Raw genomic sequence first — 24,084 nt, forward strand, 5'->3', positions numbered from 1 at the left:
CATATATTCCAATTTTGAATATTTTTAAATTTATTTTTTATTATTACATATGCGTGAATATTTTAAATTTATATTTTACCATGGATAAATTAATTATAATTATAATTGTTTTTTAAAATTATTTCTTTTTCTGTATGATTGGATTTTGTGTCTCTATTACTGTATTACATTAACTTTGAAAGAAAATTAAGAATGGAACCTTTGTAATTTTTTCCTCCTCAACTAACATATATCAAACCGGTATATGAATTTAACGTCCACGTTGCAAATGGCCGTTATCTGCTGCTCTTGCTGTTCTCGGGGCGATGAGGCGCTGCCACATTTCGTTCCTCTATAAATAGTAAACATGGCAGTGATCCGCGAAGCCGGCAGGAAGTGGCAGTCTGTCGTAACCGCCTCTCGAACCGTCCGCCACACAACGCCTCTCCTCCTCCCTTCCTCTCCCCCAAAACCTAAACCCATTCCCATCCATCTCGATCTCGATGGCGTCCACGAAATCCTTTCGCCACCTGCTCCTGCTGCTCGCCGTCGCCCTCCTCTCACTCTTCCGCCGCGTCGTCGCCGCCCGACGCCTGCTCTCCTTCGTCTCCCTGCGTGAGTTATTGCTCCATCTCTCCTTCCTCCGATGCGGTCTCCGACCCGTCACGCTCGACCTCGGCCACGCGTCGCTGCACATCTGGGGCCCCACCCCCCGCCGATCCGGCCGGAAGCCTGCCCTCCTCCTCATTCACGGCTTCGGCGGCAACTCAAAGTGGCAATGGGAGCGCCAGATCGGGGTCCTATCCCGTTCCTTCGATCTCTATATCCCTGACCTCGTCTTCTTCGGCAGATCCCGTTCCTCCTGCGCCGACCGTTCCGTGGGCTACCAGGCGCGGTGCGTCGCGGAGGCGATGCGCCTCCTCGGGGCCGCCCGGTACTCCGTGATGGGGATCAGCTACGGCGGGTTCGTGGCGTTCCGCCTGGCAGAGATGGAGGCGGAGTCGGTGGAGCGCGTGGCGATTCTCACCGCTGGAATCTGCATGACGCCGGAGCAGTTGAGGGAGATGTCTGGAAAAGAGAAGAGAGACGTGTGCGAGATGCTGCTGCCGCAGAAGGCGGACGATCTGAGGACCCTCGTCAACCGGTCCATGTACCGTCCCCCCAAGTGGATCCCCTCGTTCTTTCTCCAAGATTTCGTCGAGGTCGGTAATCTTACATCTTTTTCGCCCTTTTCCTCGTCTCCGTATAAATTACATTAAATGTATGATAAAAAGTAAGAATGTGCCCTTTATGCCGTTAATAACAAAAACTGAGAGGGTAGGGAATTAATCATCTATGTGGAAAGGATCGCCGTACGCGTGTCAAATCATGCTTCACATAGAGTGTGGGTATCAACGAATTCTTCAAGGCAGTTAATTATTAGTTTATACCTGATCTATCTTTTCGTGTTTTTTTTTCTGGTCAGAGTCATCTTCTGTCGTTTTGATCAGCTATTATTCTGATCTTCCTTCACTTTATTATTTAACTTGGACTAAAGATTCAATAATCCATCAAATAAGTCACCTCATCGGCCTGCTAAAGTGATCGCGGTCCTACCGCTGCCTGCAATATGATACAGCAGTGGGGCAGATTGGGGGCAGCGTTAAATTCATGTGTTTATAGTGTCCTATTTCTATGATTTGGTTGGGGAGATGAATTTATAGTGTTGATTTGGATTGCCCATAACTAGTTTTCGTATTGTTATGCACGAAAAGAGTAGGATGGGGTCGATTAGAGTTTCACATACACCATTTATTAAATTTATTAGGATTGAAGTGCTTCAGTTTTCAACGATATATTGAAGCTGCTTTAGTATCACTCACTGAAATCATCAATCTCTCTAGAAATTATCCGTTCGAGAAATTCAAGTATTCAATAGAGATTCTAATATGTCACTTTAAGCCACCTAAATGCGAGTCGATTCCATTATGAAGAGTTGGGGATAAAGGCTGATAAATCTTTATCTCCCATATTATAAGCAATATAATACATTAAGTATCTTATGAATAATTGGGGATAAATTTTTTATCAGGATCACCAATGCCTCTAATATTATTAGATAAGGTTGGGGACCACTTTATCACCACTTGCCAAGATAAATGAATACGAAATAACTTTTACCCCTAGAGCAAATCTAAGTTTATATGAAAGCATAATAATAATCAAACAAATTTGCAATTCTAACCTTGTAAAGAGACAATGAAATTCTTTTATATGTTTTCAATACCGATAGAGGAAAAGGTTGAACACTTCACATCTAGGTCTCCTACAATACCAAAGAACTCCCCCGATAAAAAAATTTCTACTTTATAAACCTTTGATCATCTCCCACATTCTTTTCACGTACCCCATAATGTTTTCTAGGCTCTAGAATGCTCCAACAATGAGAAAATTTACAGTCACAATTGTCCCAATCATTACAATATTAAAATTATATAAAAAAAAATCTTAAAACCCTATGCTATATAGTTTCTTTGACACTATTAGGTAAACTAGTCCCCTCTTGGGTTGTTAGTCATGTATCGATAAGCTAATAATTTCTTCCTCTTTATCGCATCTAGTACTCTAAGACAATCAATCCTCTATAGTGGCCGTGCTCCTCTTAGCTTGCTTGCTCCATAACTTAATGCATCTAAGTCATCTAATCCACATCTGTTAGCTACCTCACCCAAGTTCATGTATAAATTATTCAGTCAGTGGTGCTGCTTGCTATAAAGGGAGACCCCTTAGTTTGTTTTCACCTATAGACAATCAACAAATCTTCTCTTTTGCCCATATGACTTATTCACCTTAACACTTTGCATGGACTAAGCATCTTGTGTCCTATATATGACTCCAAACATTACAAGTCTTTCTACAGGCGTTTTGTCTTTGGATCCATCTACCATGAATCACCCTTAGAACTCTACTAGCTACCATATAATGGTGCATCTCCAAGACTCTTTGATTCTTTGGATCTCCACGTCTTAATCATCTCTTAAACTCTTGGTTTTGGTCGCATAAATGTATTAAACAACTTTCACCTGGTGCAAATGTGTATCGCACCAAACAATTGTTGAAGGTGGATACTTTTCTACTGAGATTACAAGAGTAACAACGTCCTCACCTTCAACTACATGCACTTTACCTTTAGTCTCTACCCTTTTTCAGGATAATTCATTCCAGTATGACTATATGTCTTGCATTTGAATTACTGAATATCCTTTGAAGATTTTAGATTTGAATTTATATCAGTACTTAAGATCCTTATTCCATTATTTAGCCCTTACTTTGACTACTATTTGTCTCATTTGAATTTAAAATAATAATTTTATCTTTCCTTCAAACAAAATATGCGAACTTCACTTTTTGTCTCCCTTGTATATTTTGTCAATTAGAATAGTCTCCTTAAAAAGAAGTAAACTAATCAACCATTATAATGATTATTTGAGGCATGTCATCATATGAAATCTTCTTCCCAACCTTAGTCAAGTCATCCATTAAGCTTTGAAAACGTGCTTAAATGCACTATTAAGTCTAGCTTTGAAAATGTGTTTAGATGCTCTATTAAGTCTCCTTTATATGTCATATACTCATATGTAACCTGATCGACCTTCTTTTGAAATGGATCTAGTCATTGTTACCATTTACCATATATGTCGTAGTCTCAGTGACCACCATATAAACACTAGTTTTTCCTCCACCATCTCCCAATCATGTTGTTTAATGTATGAAATCTTGCCCTTCTCTTTACCAAGTATCCCAAAGAGCCAGATGCATCACTGTAAGATTTTGGCCCAGATATATCACTTGTTAGGATCACAAGTGTTTCTGGTATTACTTAACAAAGTTGAATCCTAGCTGCCCTAGAGTCGCATATTACAAAGTTGTCCGTCCTGAAGCACGAAAGGTTTTTCTGCTAAGGTCAATATACCAAACGTCAAATAGTTTGCCACTGCATGGTTTACGTGCAAGCTACTTACTATTAAGTCAGTCCAGCACGATTCTCTTCTGTTAGTCTTATATCCGAGTCAATAACTTCAACTTTGGAACACTGCAGTGGCAATATTATCATACAAATGGTTAGGCGGCTCAATTATGACCACTAATTAATTTGGCAAATTGATCCTTTTGTATGTTATTGCTTCCTTCAATTAATTAAGCTACATTTTAATTCCCATAGATCGGTTTGGATGGTATAGTCCAGTTTTAGTTCATCTGCTTTACATGTTATTCTGCAGGTGATGTACAGAGATCAAAGGAAGGAAAGGGTTGAACTGTTGACGAAACTTCTTGATAATGGGATTGACCAGGACCCTGTTCCAGTTCTTACTCAGGTAGTTTAGTTATATAATTCCTGACTTCACTATAACAGTTAATGTCGGAGATGACCTCTGCTATTTTTTTTCCTCACTAGGACACTTTGATACTTTGGGGCGACAAGGATGCCATTTTCCCACTGCAACTCGCTCATCAATTACAAAGGTATTTGCAATATCAATTACACTAACAAATGGCCAATAATTTTCTTCTTTAGATTAGTACAGTCTTGTTAATAAAACAATATTTACGTAACGATCATGAAGATAGCAAGTTATGGTTCGGTAACCAATATTAAGACTTTGAGAAGCAAAGTTGAAGTTGTATTCTTCATATTATTGCGTATATTAGACTTATTGAAGATGGGGGACCATACTAGAAGTAGTGTTTGAGCCGTGTATAAATAAATTATTGACATGCAAGAGGCAAACCTCATCCATCCCACGGCCCTAAGGTGCAGTCATGATCCCTGTCATTGACCTGATGGGTTGATAGTGGCGTGAAAGTTAATGCTATCATCTTATTTTTCAGGATTAGCAATAGCAGACAAGATCTAGTGTATAATTCAGTTTAGAGGGCAGGAGAATGCGAGATGAGGTGTCAATTTGATCCCATAACCTAGGAATAGAGGCTTGATGGCATAATAATACTGACAACTGTTGAGTCAAAACTTGAAAGTGTTGGGGAGAAGGGAAAGCTGTCGTGCCATCGCTCAACTTGATGTTGATTGAGAGTTAACCGCACAAGATTTGGGTTGAGAAATAGATGGGTAAACTCCATAAACTTAGAGCATGGAAATTTTGATAACAAGAAAATTCCGAATTTTGCAATGATATATAATAGATGGATAATTGAATCAATAGAAGGCAGAGTCTCTTTGATGAACGCACTAAAGTTAAGTTCTTTTAAATGTTTATATAGATAAGATTCATTTAAAAATAAATAGAAACTTTGACATAAATTTGAAGGGATTAAGGACAGCACATAATCAAAAAGTTATCTTTCTAACCTTTCTAAATTAGCTAAAATTTAATCAATTAAATAACACCTATGGTATTTATTTATTTTCACACATATTATGAATGTTAAAAATAGCTGAGTTAACTAGCTAACAAGCTTATAGTTGAGCCTTCGACAAGTTTAAAAGTTTGTTCGTGAACTATATATGAGTTTGTTTAGGAATATTGATGAGTGTTAATTGTTTGCTTTGTCAAACGATGCTAGATCTTGTTTATTTTCATTTCTTATATATTGAACAATTATAAACAAGCTCTCACTGAGCTTGATATCAAGCTTATTCACTAACATTATGTTCACTTACAAAACTAGATTTATATTTTTGTTCTTTAACTTTTGTTCAACGTCAATTATAATATGTTTAGTTCATGAAATGGAATTGATTAGGCATAAAATAACTATTCCTTGTTCTTGTTTAGTATATTTGGTCCATTACTTATTGATCTATTCAGCTTGATCTACCTATCTAACTCAGTAAGTTTGATAGATTTACATGGTTAAGCTACCCAACCTAAATTTGCCCCATTCATTCCTTTCATCTATTTGATCTTAGGCTTTGCGCCTAATTTAGAATCTTAACTCGAGATACACTAAGTTCCATTGTTTACTATAAAACTCTACGTGATAATCCCATTCATTTGACGGTTCTACACGCCTTCACATAACAAGGTAATGTAATTACAACAAATTCCAACCAGTACGTATATAACTAATTTATGTGACTTATTCAGTAAATATTATGTTTATGGTTAGATTATAGCATGACCAATATTTAACAACTTTTTTTTTAATTATGAAATAGGCATTTGGGAGAGAAGGCGAAGTTGGAAGTGATCAAGGACGCCGGGCATGCGCTACAACTGGAAAAGGCCGAAAAGGTGAATTATTTCATTGAGAAATTTCTCATGTCTGAGCCAGCAAAAAAACATTGCAGTTTTTCATAATAATGTAGTGCGACATTTATGTGCGTTAGGTCATGCAAGAAATTTCCGATTCGGCCTCTCAAATAAGATTTCTTTTAATAAATCCCAATGTGAAGACATTATATATATTTTTTGAATAATTAAGATTCGTATCTTTTGTGTTATGGAATATTGTGTTCTTCTTATCCGATAGTTACATTATGGTGGCGATTTGGCTTTTGGAGAATAGTGTCACACAGGCTTATTTGTCTCTGTGTTGGCGTTTTTAATTGCGAAAAAAGTGCTCGATCTGCAATGACAAGAAGGTTTCTATAATACAATGTGTTTAACTGATTTGAATCCTGGTTGAGTTCATTTATTTTTTTACCATCACATCATGACCCGGATAATGTATAGTGCTTGTGATCAATATTCACAAGGAATTATCTTAATATTTTTAACGAAGACAAAATTGTTTCATATCTTTTGAAGACAACTACAGGTTAAAAAAACATTTCAAGTCTAATATGAAAGAAATCCTCGCACTGCTTCATCACATCTAATGATATAATCTTTTACGGTAGATGGATGTCAATCAAAGATACTTATGTAGTCTTATCTATTACATTGTAAGAAGTTATTTTTGTAATTTAAATCTATAACCATAAGGCCACACAATATCAAGTGAAAATTTCGTAACTAAATCTTCATTACTAGTATTTCGACTATCTTCCTAAGACTCAATCTTGAATGAAAATTTCATATGAAATTGAATGGTCTCAACAATAATTAGTAAACATGATTTTAATATCACAACCACAACAACATTATCTTTATGATGACCACATAACGGATCAGGGAGGCGTGAAATAAAATATATCTGAAATGTCTGGAGTAAACTATAAGAAAGCGACGTAAAATATTTTTAGGGTGAAAATGAAATTTTAATTAATTAAGGTGGATTGGAGTACAAAACAGAGCCACCGCCGAGGCGACACGGCACGGCAATTTCGAAGCCCTCATCGGGCGTTGCCGTCCAAGACTCGTCAGTCCTCCTCAAGATCCGTCGCCATGGAAGGCTCCATTCCCCCCGATCCCCTCACCGCTCGCCAGGCGCCAGCCGACGACGATCACTTCCGCGTCAAGCGACGGGCCCTTGAGGCTGTGCTCGAAAATTGCAGGAGGGCCCTCGAATTGCTCGAGAACTCCGATCTGGACCCAGGCCCCTCAGCCCCGGTGGATCATGGAGAGCGCTCGCAATCTGCCACGGATTCTGGGGCCGATGAGGTATGCGAGAGATCAGTTTGGAAAATTTTAATAATCCCGAAACTAAGATGATTGAACAATGAACGCTCATGAATGTTTTTCTGGTTTTGTTGGAAGTTTTGCTTTATGGTACACAATTATCTTTAGGCTTTTGACTAACTTATTGTCTTCATTGGCTAGTACTACAGTCGAGAACTAGATTGTGTGACCTTTGATGCAATTTTTTCTGATTGAACACCTATCAAGGATGGATTCGTTTGGAAATTCCTGTAATGTTTATAATCATTGTCTTGGAATTTTGTTCAACTCTCCAACAAAAATATATAGCAATAATGGCCATTCTATTTGCCGTTGAGAGAAGAAATGTATGCTTCAGACTGCTTACCTATTGCTGATATACTTCTTTGCTACTATTATGCCAAATCAATGTAAATCATTTCATGGTATAGAAGCATCACTTGTTTCTATTATAAATCCTTGACTTTTTGTTTAGCACATACAAATGGATAAATGTGTATAGATATTTGCAAGGTGGAGCACTTTTACAAAGTTCATCAAGGGATTTTTTTTTCCTTTTGAGAACAACGGTTTGTTCTGTCTATTTGTTTTATGTAAATGTCATTCTTGCCTGTATGTATGTATTCCTTAATGTAGTGCTTTTATTTTTACATCCTTAGACTGCCTTTTTTTCATAGCTTATCTCCATTGTAGTTTATTTTATAGTCTTTGGTGTCTGTTCTTTGTGCAGCTATGTTCCCTTCTCAAATCAAAGGTAGAATCACCGAACTTCCTAGAAAAGCTTGGAAATATCAGATCTTCAGTATCTCAAAATATTCAAGGTATGCTAGTTTATATGAATGTTGCATCATGGAGAAGCAACTATTGCAGTAGATAATCTCATGGTTAAAAGATTTTAAGGTTTTGTGTTGTAAACATTTGTTATAAGCCCATTATTATGGTTTTACAAGGCATTATAAAACCGTGTAAAGTTAGATCATATTTTAAGAGAACTAGTTTTTTTTTTAAAAAAAAAAAAATGGGGCTCTCAACTTCTCATGTAATTTTTTCTCCAATTTTAACAAAATTTCCTCTTTGTGAGATTCTCTAGGGTAGATTTGTTCCTAGGGCTACATCAAGTGGTATTAGACATTCTCATAGTGTCTCTCGACCATGGTAGTCTGACTTATATAATCTTGATTGGATTTGAATTATACTAGGATTTACGAACTTGTAATCCAATCCTATGTTTATTCACATATGGTTGACATAGCACAACTTATTGTTATTGAATCTCATTAACACCTATCCTCATGCTTTGAAAAAATTCCCTTGCTCATGAAATGAATAGAATAAGTGCTCTCCTTTGTTCCTCACAGAGATATCCCTTTGTTTCTGAGTTTGCACATTCTTCTGTTTGGTGATTTCAAAGTAGTTTAGAAAATGAATACTGCTTTACTTTATACCCATGTCCATGAAGGACTCAACTCATATGTTTTATTGGAAGCAGATGATAATGCATCTTGGAACATTATAAATGCCGCAGACTCATGGGAAGATAAACATATTGACGGGGAGAATGGCTCAGATGAAGATTATGTTCTTGTTAACCAAGAGGATGTTGTGGACAGCATAGCAAATTTCATGGCAGCTTACCTATTATCTCTGAAGAAAACTAAAGTATGTCTAATCTCTTACAAAAATTAGTGTGAAAACTAAAGTATTGTTAATGCTTGCTCCTTTTTCCATCTGCGCATCTGTTTCTCTGAGTGTGATTTGGTTCATCAGTTACAGTCAGTGCAGTAATAGATTATCAAGAAGCTAGTGCTGTTTCTTCATTCCTTTCTATCCTATCTTCATCTGGTTTTCCCTTTATTCTTGGCTATTTGTCTATAAATTCAATCTTATTGTCTTATTCTGCAGGAATTAACTCCCGATCAACTTCAAGAAGGTGAGATATTAAAGTTCCCATGGCATCATAAGAACTAATGGAGTGGTAAATTGCTTATGATTCTTTTTTTTTCTTGTTGTCCAGTTCTTTGCAAAGCATTTTCCGTAAAGAAAAGAAAGAGCAGACTCCGGAAGGCATGGCAGGGAAGCCAAATTATTTACAATGTTGCCTCCTGGGGCGCCACTGCCATAGGGTAGATATCTCCTAAACTAAACACTCTAGTTTTTTCGTCTCAGTGGTCATTCCTTTTCAACCATGGTACAATGCACCTGAGTTATATGCTGCCATTTTTCATCACTTTGCAGAAAAGTTTTCCTAAAAGAATAGTCCATTGTTTGGTAACATTTGTTGTGTTTGGACGTATCATTATTGAACACTAATATGCTGGGTATTTTCAATTGTTATCTTTCAGTTTCTAGGAACATTTACATAGTTTGATGTCTCCTGAGGCCGAATTATACCTTCTCTTGAATCCAACTAACATAGGCGATCTTTTAGATGTTATGGTTGGCAATTATATTGTTTGAATGACCTTTATGAAACTGGGCTGCATCAATTACATGTTTCTTCTTTCCCTTAATTTACGAAGTCAAAAATCGGTTTGCATTATGTGATTGCCATTTATCGTTTTGATCTTCAGGATTTACCAGAATCCAGCAATACTTGAGTCAGCCACTGTTGCCGTCTGGTCTTCTTGCAATGCTATATCAAAGTTATTTTGAGGCAAATCTGGAGCATGCATAAGTTGGAATTTGACACGATAACAACACCTATAAACACTCAAAATGCCCCGAAAGAACAACGGGTAATTCTTCTTCCCCCGGTTTGCATCTAAATCGACCGTCTGCTTATTGTTTGTTGAATGTACAGAATCAGATGCTGGTCTCATTTGCTTTTCTTCTTCATAAAATATTTTGTTCCAAATGCAAATATGTCTTATAACACTTGCAGTAAATATGGTTGTAACTTAATGGCTTCGGCATTTCCTGCCCCTCTCTAGATATTAAGATGTCAAATGGTTAGTCATGTTGGTTGCTATTAGAAACTGCCCATTTCCCTTTGTCAATCTCCAAATGATAAATCATGAAGAATACTTCATTTTTACTTAGTTTTTCTTCGAATATATCAATCTCACAATAACAAATCATGAAGAATACTTAAATGAAAAGTTTTCGGGAATCTTACAAAGCACTAACACATTTCACTTTACCACTAAGTAAAGTAAAAAAATCAATATCAAATGTTATGAAGACTAGGGAACAAAGAAAGCGGGGAAGAAGGCTCGAGCAAATGTGATATCTTAATGAATAAGAAAGACACATTTATATAGTTCAATATGTAGCTGTGTCTGTGGTCTCCATGGGAGTGCCTTGTTGGCTAAAGGGTGGCAGACTTATTAATGGAGTAAGGCAATCAACTTCAGATGGGTGTATGCTTTTGGAGAAAAAAATTCCTCCCACTTCTTAGTCATTTGGCTATCACCTGTTTTTGCTTTCAAAAATTCACACTTGATGCAATCTTTTTAATCATACACATGATGTTGATAGCATAATATTTCACATTGCCATTCATTCAAACCTTACAAGGTGAAGCATGAACTGCGAGGTTTAATGTGAGTAAAAGCTGTAGAACAACTGTTAATTATTATGATAATGAAGATAGTTAACATTAGAGATTGGATTACAGGAGAAATGGCTTGCGGTACACATCGAACGTATCTGAAGAAGACAGCTGAGGCTCCTGCAACCCAAATGAAACTTAAGTTAGACGAAGCAAACCGAGTGTTGAACCATATATATATATACGAAGAGTTGATGAAGTACGTAGCAGAGAGCGAAAGATGCCTTTCGAGTCAAGAAGCATAACCTGTGTTAGACCAGGATTGAACACTCGCCTCATGAGGGCAGCGATCGGGCCACTGAGACTCATGCCCGTGCCGTTGGTTCTACGGATCACTGAGCGCATGTTCATCAACAAGCGGCCGTAGGTAGGGCTCGGTTCGCTTTCGATGGCCTGAATGAAGCTGTAAGTCATGGCACCTGTCGACGTTGAGCCCGCGAAAGCCTGCACACGATCGAGCTCAAGGAAGAGTGTCATCAGATGAGATGATGATACCTCCTCTGTGTTTGAAGATCGATAGAACTTCATACTCACTGAGGTATCTGCAGAGGTCTGATGGTCGTCACAACCACTGATCAAAATGGCCAACCCTCCGCTCGTGCCTTTGTATGCACCTGACGGCGCCGTGTGATTCTCCCATTGCCAAGATCCTACTCTGCATTTCAAAATAATTGATAGATTTGCTGCATGTGTTATATGAACTGAAAGTTTTCTACGTACCTGGAGAAGCGGCAGAGGTAAGGGAGGTCGAGGATGGTGCCGCTGTGGCAGGCGTCGACGAGGGCGTGCAGCTTGGCGCCGCGGGGCAGCGGGCGGACGAGCGTCTCGTTGACCTCGTCGTCCACGATGGTGCCCTTCGACTTGAAGTCCACCGGGCAGAGCGCCTCGTCGAAGCCGTCCACCTCGTCGCCGCTCGGGTCCAGCTTCTGCACCCCGTGGCCGGAGAAGTGGAACACCAGCGAGTCCCCCGCCTCGCATCCCTGCACCAGCCACCGCATCGCCGCCCTCAGGTTCTCCTTCGTCGGGATCCGCTTCGGGTCGCTCTCCTCATCTGCAAGTATTGCAATTGAGAAGCGGAGAGATCATGATCAGCTCGCGCACTGGATCGATCGAATTCGACGCACGGTGGCGCTCGATCGATAATTTCCTCACCGGTGAGCACGACGACGCACGCCGCGGGGTAGCCGAACTTCTCGGTGAGCAGGTACCTGACGCAACTGACGTCGTTCACCGTCCCTTTCAGCTCCCACCGCTGGCCGGCGTAGCTTATCCCGACGAGCAGAGCCCTCTTCTTCCCGTGCGCGAGGGGGAAGTTCGACGGCATCTGGCCCTCCGTCGGGCGGCCGTAGTAGTAGGAGTAGGAATTCGATCCGCCGGTCCCGTTGGAGATGTTCCTGACGATGGACCTGAGGAACCCCACCGCCTGCCTGACCGGGTCCTGGCAGTCCCTGACGCCGGTGACGGCGTGGCACACGGCGCAGCGAATGGACTTCGCATGCGGCGGCACGTCTAGCAAGCTGTCACAGGCGCTGCACCTGATCGTGCCATTTCTTCTCCGGCGCATGAACATGGTCCTTAATTCCCTTCCCTTCCCTTCTCTTTCGTCCTTCCGCTGTCTGCGAGGAGAGCCATCAGGCGTCGGCCATGGCTTCTGGCTAGTTCTAGTTCTTCTTCACCTGCCGCCTGCCGCTTGATTGATTCCGTGCTTTCTGACTTTGCCATGGCATTGATTCTCTAAAATTTACAAAGAAGTGAGAAGGGAATCACATTCTTGCTTCCTACTTTTTCCACCGCACCGTACTACTTTCAAACCTCCAGACTCCTTACTTTATACCGTCCGTGCCGAATCAAACGGATGGAATTTGCCACTTTAACTGTCTTTCAGCAAAATTCGGGAGGTTAGTCGTTTAAGTAATACAAACTTACAATTAATGTAAATATAAAATTATTTATTTTTGAGAACTATATCTTTTCATTAGTATTATACCTAAAATCTAATGTAATAATATCGGAGCGATATCTTGCTCAATTCTATTTTTTTATACTCACATAAGACATGTAGAAATTAATTTTTTATTTTATTCAAGAATATATGACTATCCAACAGCTATTAGCAAGGGCAGAGCCATGCTTCTTTATGCCCGGGCTGTAGCCCGGGGGTCTGACGACGGCGACGAAAAAAAAAACCTTGAATTTAGAGAGGGAAAAAAAATTAAGAACTAATCCGGGGCATATCATCGGCGTAGCCCAAGAGTTTAAATCAGCTCGGATAAATCATCCAGGCTGGCTCCGCCATTAGCTATTAGGTCATCCCTAACGCACGTGTTATAACGCCCCACGCCAATGTGGGGCGTTAAAACACTTTAACACGTTCAATACTTTGAACGCGTTAAAGTGCTGCGGGGTGGGCCAGCCTGGCCCACCCTGCATGCTTTTTTTTATTTATTTTTAAATATATTTATTAAATAGTTAGTTTTAACGACTATTAACGGTTAGTTTTACTTTTTATTAAAAAATTAAAAATTTTAAAATTAAAAATTAAATAAAACGGTTAGTTTTTTAACGGTTAGTTTTTTAACGGTTATTTTTTAATAGCTAGTTCAAAATTTCGTCTATAAATATCTACCAATGTGTACACATTTTTTCATTTTAACTCACTATACTCTCCAATTCTACTCTCTAAATATTCTCCCCATCTATTTTTTAAAGTCCCTACAATCTTATTTTCTATTCGAAATAGATGAAAATAATATGACTTTTTTATAAATTTCTTGTGTAAGACCCGGCCCGTCCGCCCGAGGGAATTCTAATTATCCCGACCACGGGCCACCTGTGAGAATTCTACTTATCCTGACTCCTATTTTTCCGTGGGTCATGGGCCGTCGACCATCGACCGTGCCGTTACCTATTAGGACTTTCCACCCCTACCCAGTGGATTTTTGCTTTCCCCAGATTCGAACTCTAGACTTGTAGGCTAAAGTACTAAAGTTCCTTGAATCTGATAACCAAGTGGGTCATGGGCCGTCGACCATCGATCGTGCCGTTACCTACTAGGACTTTCCACCCCTAACCAGTGGATTTTTGCTTTCCCCAGATTCGAACTCTAGATTTGTAGGCTAAAGTACTAAAGTTCCTTGAATCTGATATAATCAAGTGAGCCTCACTTGGTTATCAGATTCAAGAAACTTTAGTACTTTAGCCTACAAGTCTAGAGTTCAAATCTGGGGAAAGCAAAAATCCACTGGGTAGGGGTGGAAAGTCCTAGTAGGTAACGGCACGGTCGATGGTCGACGGCCCATGACCCACGGAAAAATAGGAGTCGGGATAAGTAGAATTCCCACGGGCGGACGGGCCGGGTCGTTACATCTTGAATTCTACAAACAGCCCGCAAGAATATTCATCTTACCAAAATCCATAAATTTCACCAAATTATCAATACGCATATTCATTTCCAAATATGTTGTTTCCTCTACAAAATCTTCAAAATTTCTAAGATTTTGGAAATTCTTTGAATCATCCGAATTATGCCCCTCGAAGTCCATATCAATCGCTTCTAGCCGAATATTGGCAAAATATGAGCCATTTGTATTTCACGTCGTCGATTATTCATGGATATGGTACCCCACACACTACTGGTATGTCTTTTACTCCTCCAATGTCGAATGAACCTGCAACTCCAACTTTTGTCTCGGAGACTCAACTTTCTGACTGAGAATCCCCAATTGATGTGGTCAATTTTGAAAAAGTGATTTCAAATGCTGAGGGTATAAGAAAACGTTTAAGTTGGATAAAGGTTGAAGACGAGGTCTTAGCGAGAAGTTTTGTCACTATCATTGATGATCCAATAATCGGCAATGATCAAAAGGCGGATGCTTTTGGGGGACGTGTTGCAAGCTACTATAATGAGAATCGTCCCTCAGGTTCAAAGACCAGAAGTGCAAATGTTATACGACCACATTGGTACAATACAATCCAAAAGAAGGTATATCGATTCAATATAAATTATAATAGTGTTTACAGTTCATATCGAAGTGGTCACAGTGATGAAGATATATTGAGGTTTGCATACGAAAAATATCAATCCGAAAATAATGGCGTTGCATTCAATCTTGAGCATGTGTGGAGAATTGCTAAAGACCGTCCAATGTTTACTCCACAGTCTGCTGATCACTTTGTGGCCACAAAGAAGATGAGGACCTCAGAGTCAGGAGCAAGCAACACCTCTTTCAACCAAAATGTGAGTATAGACCTGGATGATGAAGATACTCGTCCAATGGGACAGAAGGCAGCAAAAAGAAAGGGAAAAAAGAAAGTAAAATCGACCATGGAGGATCTGGCAATAAACTACAATAATATTTTCGCAAAGTTCATTGAGTACACAAGCATGAAGAAGTCTGAAGTCGATATGAAGCAAAAACAACTCGAAGTAGAAGAGATTAAGGCAAAAGCTGCATTATCCACATCTGAATCTAAGAATCGTCATTTGAAGTTGAAGGAGTACAAAATATTGAACAAAGACACATCGCAAATGACAAAGGAGTAGTTTATCATACATGAATGTCCATGCCAAGATATTAGGTCAAGATGGAATATCTAAATTGTTTGCTCAATATTCATTTTCTAGTATTATTGTATTTTTGAGTGATTGTAATTTTTAATTATTGTATTTCTTATTTTGATTAATGTGATTTTTAATTATTATAATTTTGCAAAATAGTCATTGTAAACTAGCCATTGGAAACTAGCTGTTGCAACTAACCATTACAAACTAAACGTTACAAATTAGCCGTTGTAAACTAACCATTGAAACTAGTCGTTCCAACTAGCCGTTGCATGAGGAAAACAATATATATAGACACATTGTGCTACGAGATTTTCATTCGACTATCATACCATTTCTCAAACACATATACTAAAACGTGTTTCTTTCAAAAATGTCTCATTCTACAGGTAGCTCTAGCTCAAGTTCCAGCTCGACAAGCGAAGACGAAGTCTATGTTGAAATCGATGAGCAAGTTTATGATCCGGGTGAAGAACTGATGTTATTGGTTCTTCAACAACACCAACAACTTATGGAAGCATATCAAAGGAGGGGCGCATGTAAAAGAAGGTTCATCCAAAGAAATCGTGAAGCCGGGCATGAGAGGTTCGTCAATGATTATTTCTCTATAAACCCGGTGTATCACGATGAAATATTTTGAAGACGATTTCGAATGCAAAGAGAGTTATTCCTCCGCATAGTGAATGCATTAGAGAACCATTCAGCATTTTTTCAACATAGGGACGATGCTGATTGTCATCACTATAAAAATGCACCGCTGCGATTTGTCAACTGGCTTATGGAGTCCCCGCCGACCATCTTGATGAGTACCTACGTATGAGTGAATCAACTGCCATCAGGTGTCTTTTCGAGTTTTGCAAATATGTGGTTGAAATATTTGGTGATAGATACTTGAGAAGGTCAAATGCTGATGATGTTCAACGTCTTCTTCAAATGCAAGATGAGAGACACGGCTTCCCTGGCATGTTGGGTAGCCTTGATTGCATGCACTGAAAATGGGAAAATTGTCCAGTTGCTTGGAAAACTCAATTTATAAAGAGACATGGGTCACCAACAATCGTACTTGAAGTGGTTGCATCTCATGACTTGTGGATATGATATGCATTCTTTGGAGTCGTTGATTCACGTAACGATATTAATGTGTTATATGAATCTCCCATATTCAACAATGTCTTGCAAGAAAATACTTCGAAGATTAATTTCACGGTGAACGACACTGCATATACGAAGGGTTTTATCTAATAGATGGAATATATCCAGAATGGGCTACTTTCGTTAAAGCTTTTCCATGCCTGGAGGATCCTAAGAAGAAGTTGTTTAAGGAAAGACAAGAGACTGTAAGAAAAGATGTCGAACGGGCATTTGGGGTGCTCCAATCTTGATGGGCGATTGTCAGAGGTCTAGCTCGTTATTGGCCGGTATAGAAAAAAGTTAAAACAAATCATGTTAGCATGCATTATTTTATATAACATGATTGTTGAGGATGAGGGAGCTTACGTGACAAATTGGTACAATGATAAAGGTGACGAACCCGCATAACCTATCCATGGCTCAAATCAAGGATTTCAAGATTATCTTCGGACAAATTCTGAGCTACGTGACACTCAAGTTCATCACCAACTTCGCGCCGACTTAGTTGAGCATATTTGGGGGCGGTACAATAATAATTCGTGAATTAGTATTTCATATGTTATTTTTAATTTTATCACAGTGTGGTTTATTCTAAGTTATTGTTGTATTTCAATTTTATAATTACATGCCAATTTTAAATAAATTTTATTTTCCCAACTTTGTAATTTTAACCGTTTATTAATTATCATAAGACATGCACACTTTTTAATATTATTTTTTAAAAATAGTAAAATTATTATTTTAAAAGTAAGATTATTATTAAAAAAATAATAATAATTTTTATATTTTAAAATATTTTTAAAATATATTTATTTAATATATATAATTTTAAGATAATTGAGTGGATGATGTGACCCATAAATAATGAGTATTAGGGGCTGCTTGGTAGACGGGTTTAAGAGGTTGGAATCGGAATGAAATTAGTTTCATTCCCATACCTAATGCTTGGTAGATGAGAATCGGAATTAAGGTATGATTTTGATTCCCTTATTTTGATAACCTACTCACCCCTCGGTTATCACTAAACCCATACCCCCTCTTCATTTTTTTTCGTCGCAAACCACAAAGCCCTCGCCGCATCGCGTCGTCTCACCTCCCCCTCGCTCGTCTCCCCTCCTCCTCTAGGCGGTGCCGCGCTTCTCCCCGCCGTCTCCTTCTCCAGGCGCCGCCTCCTTCTCCAAGCGAAGCCTCCCCCCTCCTCACCTCGCGTCGCTCCTCGTCCTCACACGCTAGGGCCTCGTCGGCCAATCGAGCCCACTCCTCGAAGTCCCGGGCGCAGAGGTTCTTGGAGACCCACTGGAGGTCGGAGGAAGGAAGGGAACCGAGCATCCTGCCCTTGTGCTTGCCGAAGCCTATGACTCTATCCCTCGCCGGAAGGCTGCGGGAGCTGGATAGCTTCGAGCAGAGTGCAGCCGAAGGCCGGAGGTGAAGCCTTATAGAGCCATTGCGGCAAAAGCGATTAGTCGAGGGCGTAACCTCTATCAATAGCGAGAATTCTCACGTGACATCCATGTGACCATTCTAACTCTACACCTTAGTTATTTTGGCATAAGTTCCTGTGGCTCCGATGCCGATTTCATGATAAATTTTTAATAGAAATCTTCAATGAACTGAAGATGAAGAACAGCATATGCAGCAGCATGGAATTAAGATTCATTGAGAAAGAAAACACAGAGAACATACATAGAAAATGCTTATTCGATGCCAAGATGATTAAGCTGTTGTATGCTTGTTTATGCTACAGTGTGTAAAATAATGACATGGGTAAGCATTTATCTTTGGTTTTTTACTGCGTGTATGGCTGAAACGCTGGAAATGTCCAGATCAATTGCAAATTTACATTTTCAGATCAATTGTCATTATCTCAAAAATTATTTTTTCCAACATGCTCAACTCCAATGTGTTCATCTTTCTTGCAAAAGATGTTCCAATTCAATTCATAATATTGAATAAATTTTTTCATGTATTTAATTAGTAAGGATAAAATTGTAAATTTTTTCTGATTCCCATTACTTTCTTATTCATACTAATTAGCATCAATGGTAATTATACTCATTTTAGTATATATACTAAGCACCATCAATCCAGTAATCATTCCTATTGCCATTAACCCCTCAATGAAAACTCATTATCATTCCCATTACCGAATATATACCAAGCACCCCCTTAATGTTAATAGGAATATGGGTAAAAAAGTTATGGTGTTATAATGAGTATGTGACAGTGAATCCTATGCTCTTTAATAAGTTATACTAAGCACCATCAATCCAGTAATCATTCCTATTGTCATTAACCTCTCAATGAAAACTCATTATCATTCCCATTACCGAATATATACCAAGCACCCCCTTAATGTTAATAAGAATATGGGTAAAAAAGTTGATATATAACCTTGGTTATGTGATTACCAGGTAATCACATAACCAAGGTTATGGGGCATAAAACATAATCTAATATTGTTTGGTTTACTTTATTTATTTGGAGGGAATAAAACATAACCAGTTTTATATTTACTATATTACCCTTTATTCAATTATATTTTAATATAATTCATTAAATTAATAAGTATAATTTGTTAATTTTATTTTAATAAAATAATTATTTTAATAAAAAAATTCATTAAAATAATAAATATAATTTGTTAATTTTATTTTTAAATTTTAAAATAAATAAATAAATATATATATATATTAATAAAATAATTTATTAAAATAATTATTTTAATAAAATAATTCATTAAATTAATAAATATAATTCCTTAATTTTATATTTTTAAATTTAAAATAAAATTATATTTCTTTTAATAAAATAATTTATTAAAATGATTATTTTAATAAAATAATTTATTAAAATGATTATTTTAATAAAATAATTTATTAAATTAATAAAGATAATATGATAATTTTATTTTAATAAAATAATTCATTAAAAATAATTATTTAATAAAATAATTTATTAAAATAATCAAACCCCACTATTCAAGTCCTTGAATTGGTCATAGATATGCGGTATCCCATATGGATTAGCATAACACGTGTAGAGCTGTCAAACGGGCCAACCCATAACAGGGTGAGCCAACCCATAGCGGGTTCATTATATGACGGGGGCGGGGCGAGCCGACCCACCAACTTGGCGGGTTGGAAAATCTCCAACCCAACCCAACTCAAGGCAGATCGCAGGTTAGGCGGGCCAATCCACGGGCCTGTTAAAAAATAAAAAAATATTAAAAATTTTAAGTTTGAATTATAATTTAAATTTATTAAGTTGAAATTTTTAAATTTGAATTATAATTTTTAAGCTTGAGTAATTTAAATAGATTAACCCCACTAATTTATTAAATTTTTTACTTTAATTTTAAATTTTAAAATATATAAATAAACTTTCTCAATCCCGCAGACCAATCCAAGCCCGCCGTGGGCCAACCCATGCGGGTCGTGGGCCTAGGCGGGCCAGCCCATCTGAACCCATCTGGTTGATTAAATTTTGACTTAATCCGTTTAAATTATTTGATGGAACGAACTAATCCGGCGGGTCTAACCCAACTTGACGGCTATAAACACGTGGAACAACAAAGTCTTTATAGCGTGATCTCACCTGATCTTCCCAAGCTAAAACGTGGGTGATTTGATTTGAAGATATGCCAATGTAATGTTTAACTTTTTGCAATAAGACGATCCATTACGGAAGCTAATTAATAGGTATTATTTTTGATGCTATAAAGGAGTCTGCTGTTGAGATAAAGACAAGTTAATGAACTTCATTATCAAACCTCAATATTTCGCATGATGATAAAAATAACAATTCAAAATAATAATTACAAATTAATTTCAATCAATAACAATATCATTACATACTTACTACTAAACAATCACAATAATTATTATATTTATCATATTTGATTTTCGTATATCAGTCAGATAATTTATATAATATATATCCGAATAAAGTAGTCAGAGCAAATCGACGAAGCAATTATTTTTTTTATTTTTATTTTTCTCTATTTCTATATGGTAGGCCCCACCTCTTGCCGACACTAGTGTGTGAGTTGTGTTACACGTGTCAAGAAATCAAACTCAAAAGTCAAAAGTTGATGACCGAGAAGTCAACAAAATGACAAGGAAGTTCAGCATGATGATGAAATTTGAGTGTTCCTTTTCTTCTGCAAAAGAAAAGGAACACTCAAATTTGCTTGTTCCTAACTAACTGTTCCACACGTGTAAATCGATCCAACAGTGTATCTCGCACGATTGCAATGATATAAATTTGGTGGCGAGGAGCAGCAATTTGTTCGTATCATTTTGATTGGAATAATCCGGCGATCTATTGCCGGAGGCAGCAGCCGGCAGCCGGCAGGCGGCAGCATGTTTTATCAATCTTCTCTTGTGCTTGTTGCCTCGTGGTTTCTCTTCTTCGTGTTCTGCATCCGGTGGACACGGTCCAAGAAATCACCGGTCGGTCATCCCCCTGCGGTGCCTGGTCTCCCTGTCTTTGGGAACCTCCACCAGCTCGGCTCCCTCCCGCACCGCTCCCTGCGAGCTCTCGCCGAGAAGCATGGCCCCGTCATGGTCCTCCGCTTGGGCCGCGTCCACACCGTCGTCGTCTCCTCGCCGGCGGCCGCCCAAGAGGTCTTGAAGACCCGCGACCTCGCCTTCGCGAGCCGCCCGGACTCGAGCCTCGCCGACCGACTCTTCTACCGCTCGCAGGAGATGGTCTTCAGCAAGTACGGCGAGCCGTGGCGCCAAATGCGGCGCATCTGCGTCCTCCACCTCCTCGGCCAGAAGCAGGTGCACTCTTTCCGCAAGGTCCGCGAGGAGGAGGCCGCCGCCCTCGTCGCCAGGATCCGCGCCGCCTCCGGCCCGGTGAACTTGAGCGACCTGATCATCGACTTCACGAACGACCTCACCTGCAGGGTGGCGCTCGGGCGGACCTACGCCGACGCGAAGGGCAGCGGCAGCCAGCTCCGGGCTCTCTTCGGGGAGTTCACGGAGCTCATGGGCTTGTTCCCGGTGCGCGACCACATCCCCTGGTTGGCCTGGATCGATTGGCTGAGTGGCCTGGACGGCAGAGCGAGGAAGATCAGGCTGGAGCTCGACGCTCTGCTCGATAAAGTCATAGCTGAGCATCGCCGGAGGAAGCTCACCGCCAAAATCGACGCTGACGACATGGATCTGGTCGACATCTTGCTCTCTTTGGGCGATAAAGACGGCGACGACGACGCTTCTTCCTCCACTAACATTTCGCTAACCATGGACAACATCAAAGGCCTCATTTGGGTACTCTCTCTCTCTCTCTCTCTCTCTCTCTCTCTTCGAACCAAATAAAAATTAATTTTTCGTCATTATATATCTAGACATCTATATCTTCCTTTTGCAGGACATGGTTCTTGGAGGAACTGACACGACGAGAGCAACACTGGAATGGGCAATGGCGGAGCTAATCCGGCACCCCGAAGAAATGGCAAAAGTGCAAGAGGAGATCCGGCGAGTCATCGGACCCAGAGGAGAAGAAATAAGAGAAGAGGCCTTAGAAGGGATGGAGCGATTGAAGGCAGTGTTCAAGGAGACGCTCCGTTTGCACCCACCAGGTCCTCTGTTGCTCCCTCGAGAATCCACGAAGACCACCGAGCTCCAGGGCTACCACGTCCCCAAGGGCACGAGGGTGGCCGTCAATGTCTGGGCGATCGCAAGAGATCCTACTTTGTGGGACAAGGCTGAGGAGTTCCAGCCGGAGAGGTTCCTGGGAGATTCCGGTGATGATGCTGGTACTGCACTCGACTTCAAGGGGAGCGACTTCAGGTACCTGCCGTTCGGAGCAGGGCGGAGAGGCTGCCCAGGCATCGGATTCGCCACGGTCGCCGTGGAGGTTGCCCTCGCGAGCTTGCTGTACTATTTTGACTGGGAGATGCCCGACGGGATGAGCTCCGAGGAGATGGACATGGACGAGGTGTTTGGGCTCATCATGCAAAAGAAATCCAGCGTGATTCTACAAGGAAGGCCCTTTAAAGCTTAAGCATAATATAATTATAATTATGATGTGGATGCAATATCGAATATGGTGTACTGTAATAATTATCAACTTATATTTCTATTTTTGTTTTTATTAGATGGATTATTGTTGTGGACACTAGTAGGACGCGACGCCCTCGTATATAAGGGCATCCATAATTTCATCAAATATTTCATCCAAATATTTGTGGTCCCCACATCCACATCATCAATCAAATATCTCCTTCCTCAAATATCCCAACTTTTACAATCAAATATACCACAAATCAAATATTTATGGATCCCACCTATTATCACTATCTCTTTCATCAATAAAACCATTTAAAATCATTAAAACCATTTATTTTAATAATTTTTATAAAAAAAAAAAAGGAAATCATCGGGCAAAACTCTTTGCCTGATGATTTCTATTCACCCCTCAAATATCCCCCTCCAATAGGGGATATTTGATACATGGGGATATTTCTTCAAATATCCTCTCAAATATCCCCTATTGGAGATGCCCTAAAAAGAAAGTCAAATGTTCCACTAAAATGGAAGTTAACGTCGAGTTAAAAAGATTGGTACTACTTGACATTTAGTCGGTCCTTCCGATGCAACCCTTAGCCCGATTGGGTTATGTTTTATTTCGTATTCCCAAGTGGTTAAAATTTATATGCTATTGATGTCGAGGTAAATAAAGGTCCACATAGTGAGTCTTTAACTCGATTAACATAGATTTCACAGGGCATATTAATTGTCAAGCTGACTCAACTAGTAGAGTTGTCGACCTCTCCCGATAAATTTTTTTGACAAAGATCGATATGTCAATCGGCTTAGCCCTACCGAATAGACACTCTTACTCGTCTCATCTCACCCCCGCCGAATTGACACTCTTATCCAGTTGACTCAATTCCACTGATCCGATGCCTCTCCGCTTAACATGTCAAACCCTCTACTCAAGTCCTTGAATTGGTCATACTCATAGATACACGGTATCACACATGGATTATCATAACACGTGGAACAACAAAGTCTCTATAATGTGATCCTACGCAATTTTCCACAAGCTAAAACGTGGGTGATTTGACTTGAAGATATAATAATCTTTACCTTGTTGCAATAGGACGATCCATTATGGAAGCTAAAGAATATTATTTTTTATGCTATAAAGGAGTCTATTGTTGAGATAAAGATAGGTTAATCAAATACACATTCATCAACTATCCATCCAAAAATTAATTTTTACTGTTTTCCTTCTCCATTTATCTGTTGAAAACTTGACTTGAATAGCGGAGTAGTTAAGCCTATCTTATATTTGATCCTTACCTAATACAA

At 39.2% G+C, this 24,084-nt stretch overlaps 4 protein-coding genes and 1 pseudogene across 5 annotated transcripts; 4 read left to right on the forward strand and 1 right to left on the reverse strand.

Annotated features, from left to right (window-relative positions):
- Positions 1-404: 404 nt before the first annotated feature.
- LOC141839025 (uncharacterized) lies at positions 405-6,397 on the forward strand. Its single transcript, XM_074726675.1, has 4 exons — positions 405-1,181; positions 4,239-4,334; positions 4,415-4,482; positions 6,137-6,397. Exons 1-4 carry the CDS (start codon positions 483-485, stop codon positions 6,276-6,278), a joined length of 1,005 nt encoding a protein of 334 aa, XP_074582776.1. The 5' UTR covers positions 405-482; the 3' UTR covers positions 6,279-6,397.
- Positions 6,398-7,210: 813 nt separating this feature from the next.
- On the forward strand, positions 7,211-10,435 carry LOC141839581 (uncharacterized). The gene is made up of 6 exons (XM_074727361.1): positions 7,211-7,523; positions 8,251-8,341; positions 9,010-9,179; positions 9,423-9,450; positions 9,535-9,643; positions 10,091-10,435. The coding sequence occupies exons 1-6, from the start codon at positions 7,308-7,310 to the stop codon at positions 10,170-10,172; spliced, it is 696 nt and encodes a 231-aa protein (XP_074583462.1). The 5' UTR covers positions 7,211-7,307; the 3' UTR covers positions 10,173-10,435.
- A 555-nt stretch (positions 10,436-10,990) lies between these two features.
- LOC141839024 (metacaspase-1-like) lies at positions 10,991-12,764 on the reverse strand. Of its 2 annotated transcripts, XM_074726674.1 has the most exons (5): positions 12,223-12,764; positions 11,791-12,121; positions 11,605-11,725; positions 11,317-11,514; positions 10,991-11,190 (listed from the first exon to the last, which is right to left on the reverse strand). In XM_074726674.1, the coding sequence occupies exons 1-5, from the start codon at positions 12,638-12,640 to the stop codon at positions 11,131-11,133; spliced, it is 1,128 nt and encodes a 375-aa protein (XP_074582775.1). In that variant the 5' UTR covers positions 12,641-12,764; the 3' UTR covers positions 10,991-11,130. The 2 variants fall into 2 exon arrangements, with proteins under 2 accessions (XP_074582775.1, XP_074582774.1); XM_074726673.1 differs by having other exon boundaries at positions 11,317-11,725.
- A 3,240-nt stretch (positions 12,765-16,004) lies between these two features.
- On the forward strand, positions 16,005-17,013 carry LOC141837059 (uncharacterized; annotated as a pseudogene).
- Positions 17,014-21,048: 4,035 nt separating this feature from the next.
- Positions 21,049-22,864, forward strand: LOC141839321 (cytochrome P450 71A1-like). The gene is made up of 2 exons (XM_074727045.1): positions 21,049-22,035; positions 22,136-22,864. Exons 1-2 carry the CDS (start codon positions 21,124-21,126, stop codon positions 22,769-22,771), a joined length of 1,548 nt encoding a protein of 515 aa, XP_074583146.1. The 5' UTR covers positions 21,049-21,123; the 3' UTR covers positions 22,772-22,864.
- Positions 22,865-24,084: the final 1,220 nt, after the last annotated feature.

The sequence above is a fragment of the Curcuma longa genome, chromosome 11, assembly GCF_044706935.1.
Source record: "Curcuma longa cultivar G26 ecotype Majalengka, Jawa Barat chromosome 11, ITB_CL_G26_1.1, whole genome shotgun sequence".
Taxonomy (NCBI): domain Eukaryota; kingdom Viridiplantae; phylum Streptophyta; class Magnoliopsida; order Zingiberales; family Zingiberaceae; genus Curcuma; species Curcuma longa.

Bases quoted from the DNA above. Each gene is read 5' to 3' on its own strand.
- LOC141839581 (XM_074727361.1), top strand. From the start codon at position 7,308: ATGGAAGGCTCCATTCCCCCCGATCCCCTCACCGCTCGCCAGGCGCCA. The intron at 9,180-9,422 runs GTATGTCTAATC...CTTATTCTGCAG, and splicing joins TATCTCTGAAGAAAACTAAA to GAATTAACTCCCGATCAACT. The intron at 9,451-9,534 runs GTGAGATATTAA...CTTGTTGTCCAG, and splicing joins TCCCGATCAACTTCAAGAAG to TTCTTTGCAAAGCATTTTCC.
- LOC141839025 (XM_074726675.1), top strand. From the start codon at position 483: ATGGCGTCCACGAAATCCTTTCGCCACCTGCTCCTGCTGCTCGCCGTC. The intron at 1,182-4,238 runs GTCGGTAATCTT...GTTATTCTGCAG, and splicing joins TTCTCCAAGATTTCGTCGAG to GTGATGTACAGAGATCAAAG. The intron at 4,335-4,414 runs GTAGTTTAGTTA...TTTCCTCACTAG, and splicing joins CTGTTCCAGTTCTTACTCAG to GACACTTTGATACTTTGGGG.
- LOC141839321 (XM_074727045.1), top strand. From the start codon at position 21,124: ATGTTTTATCAATCTTCTCTTGTGCTTGTTGCCTCGTGGTTTCTCTTC. The intron at 22,036-22,135 runs GTACTCTCTCTC...TTCCTTTTGCAG, and splicing joins ACATCAAAGGCCTCATTTGG to GACATGGTTCTTGGAGGAAC.
- LOC141839024 (XM_074726673.1), bottom strand. From the start codon at position 12,640: ATGTTCATGCGCCGGAGAAGAAATGGCACGATCAGGTGCAGCGCCTGT. The intron at 12,122-12,222 runs GTGAGGAAATTA...CAATACTTGCAG, and splicing joins GTGCGTCGTCGTGCTCACCG to ATGAGGAGAGCGACCCGAAG. The intron at 11,191-11,316 runs GTTATGCTTCTT...TTTGGGTTGCAG, and splicing joins TCAATCCTGGTCTAACACAG to GAGCCTCAGCTGTCTTCTTC.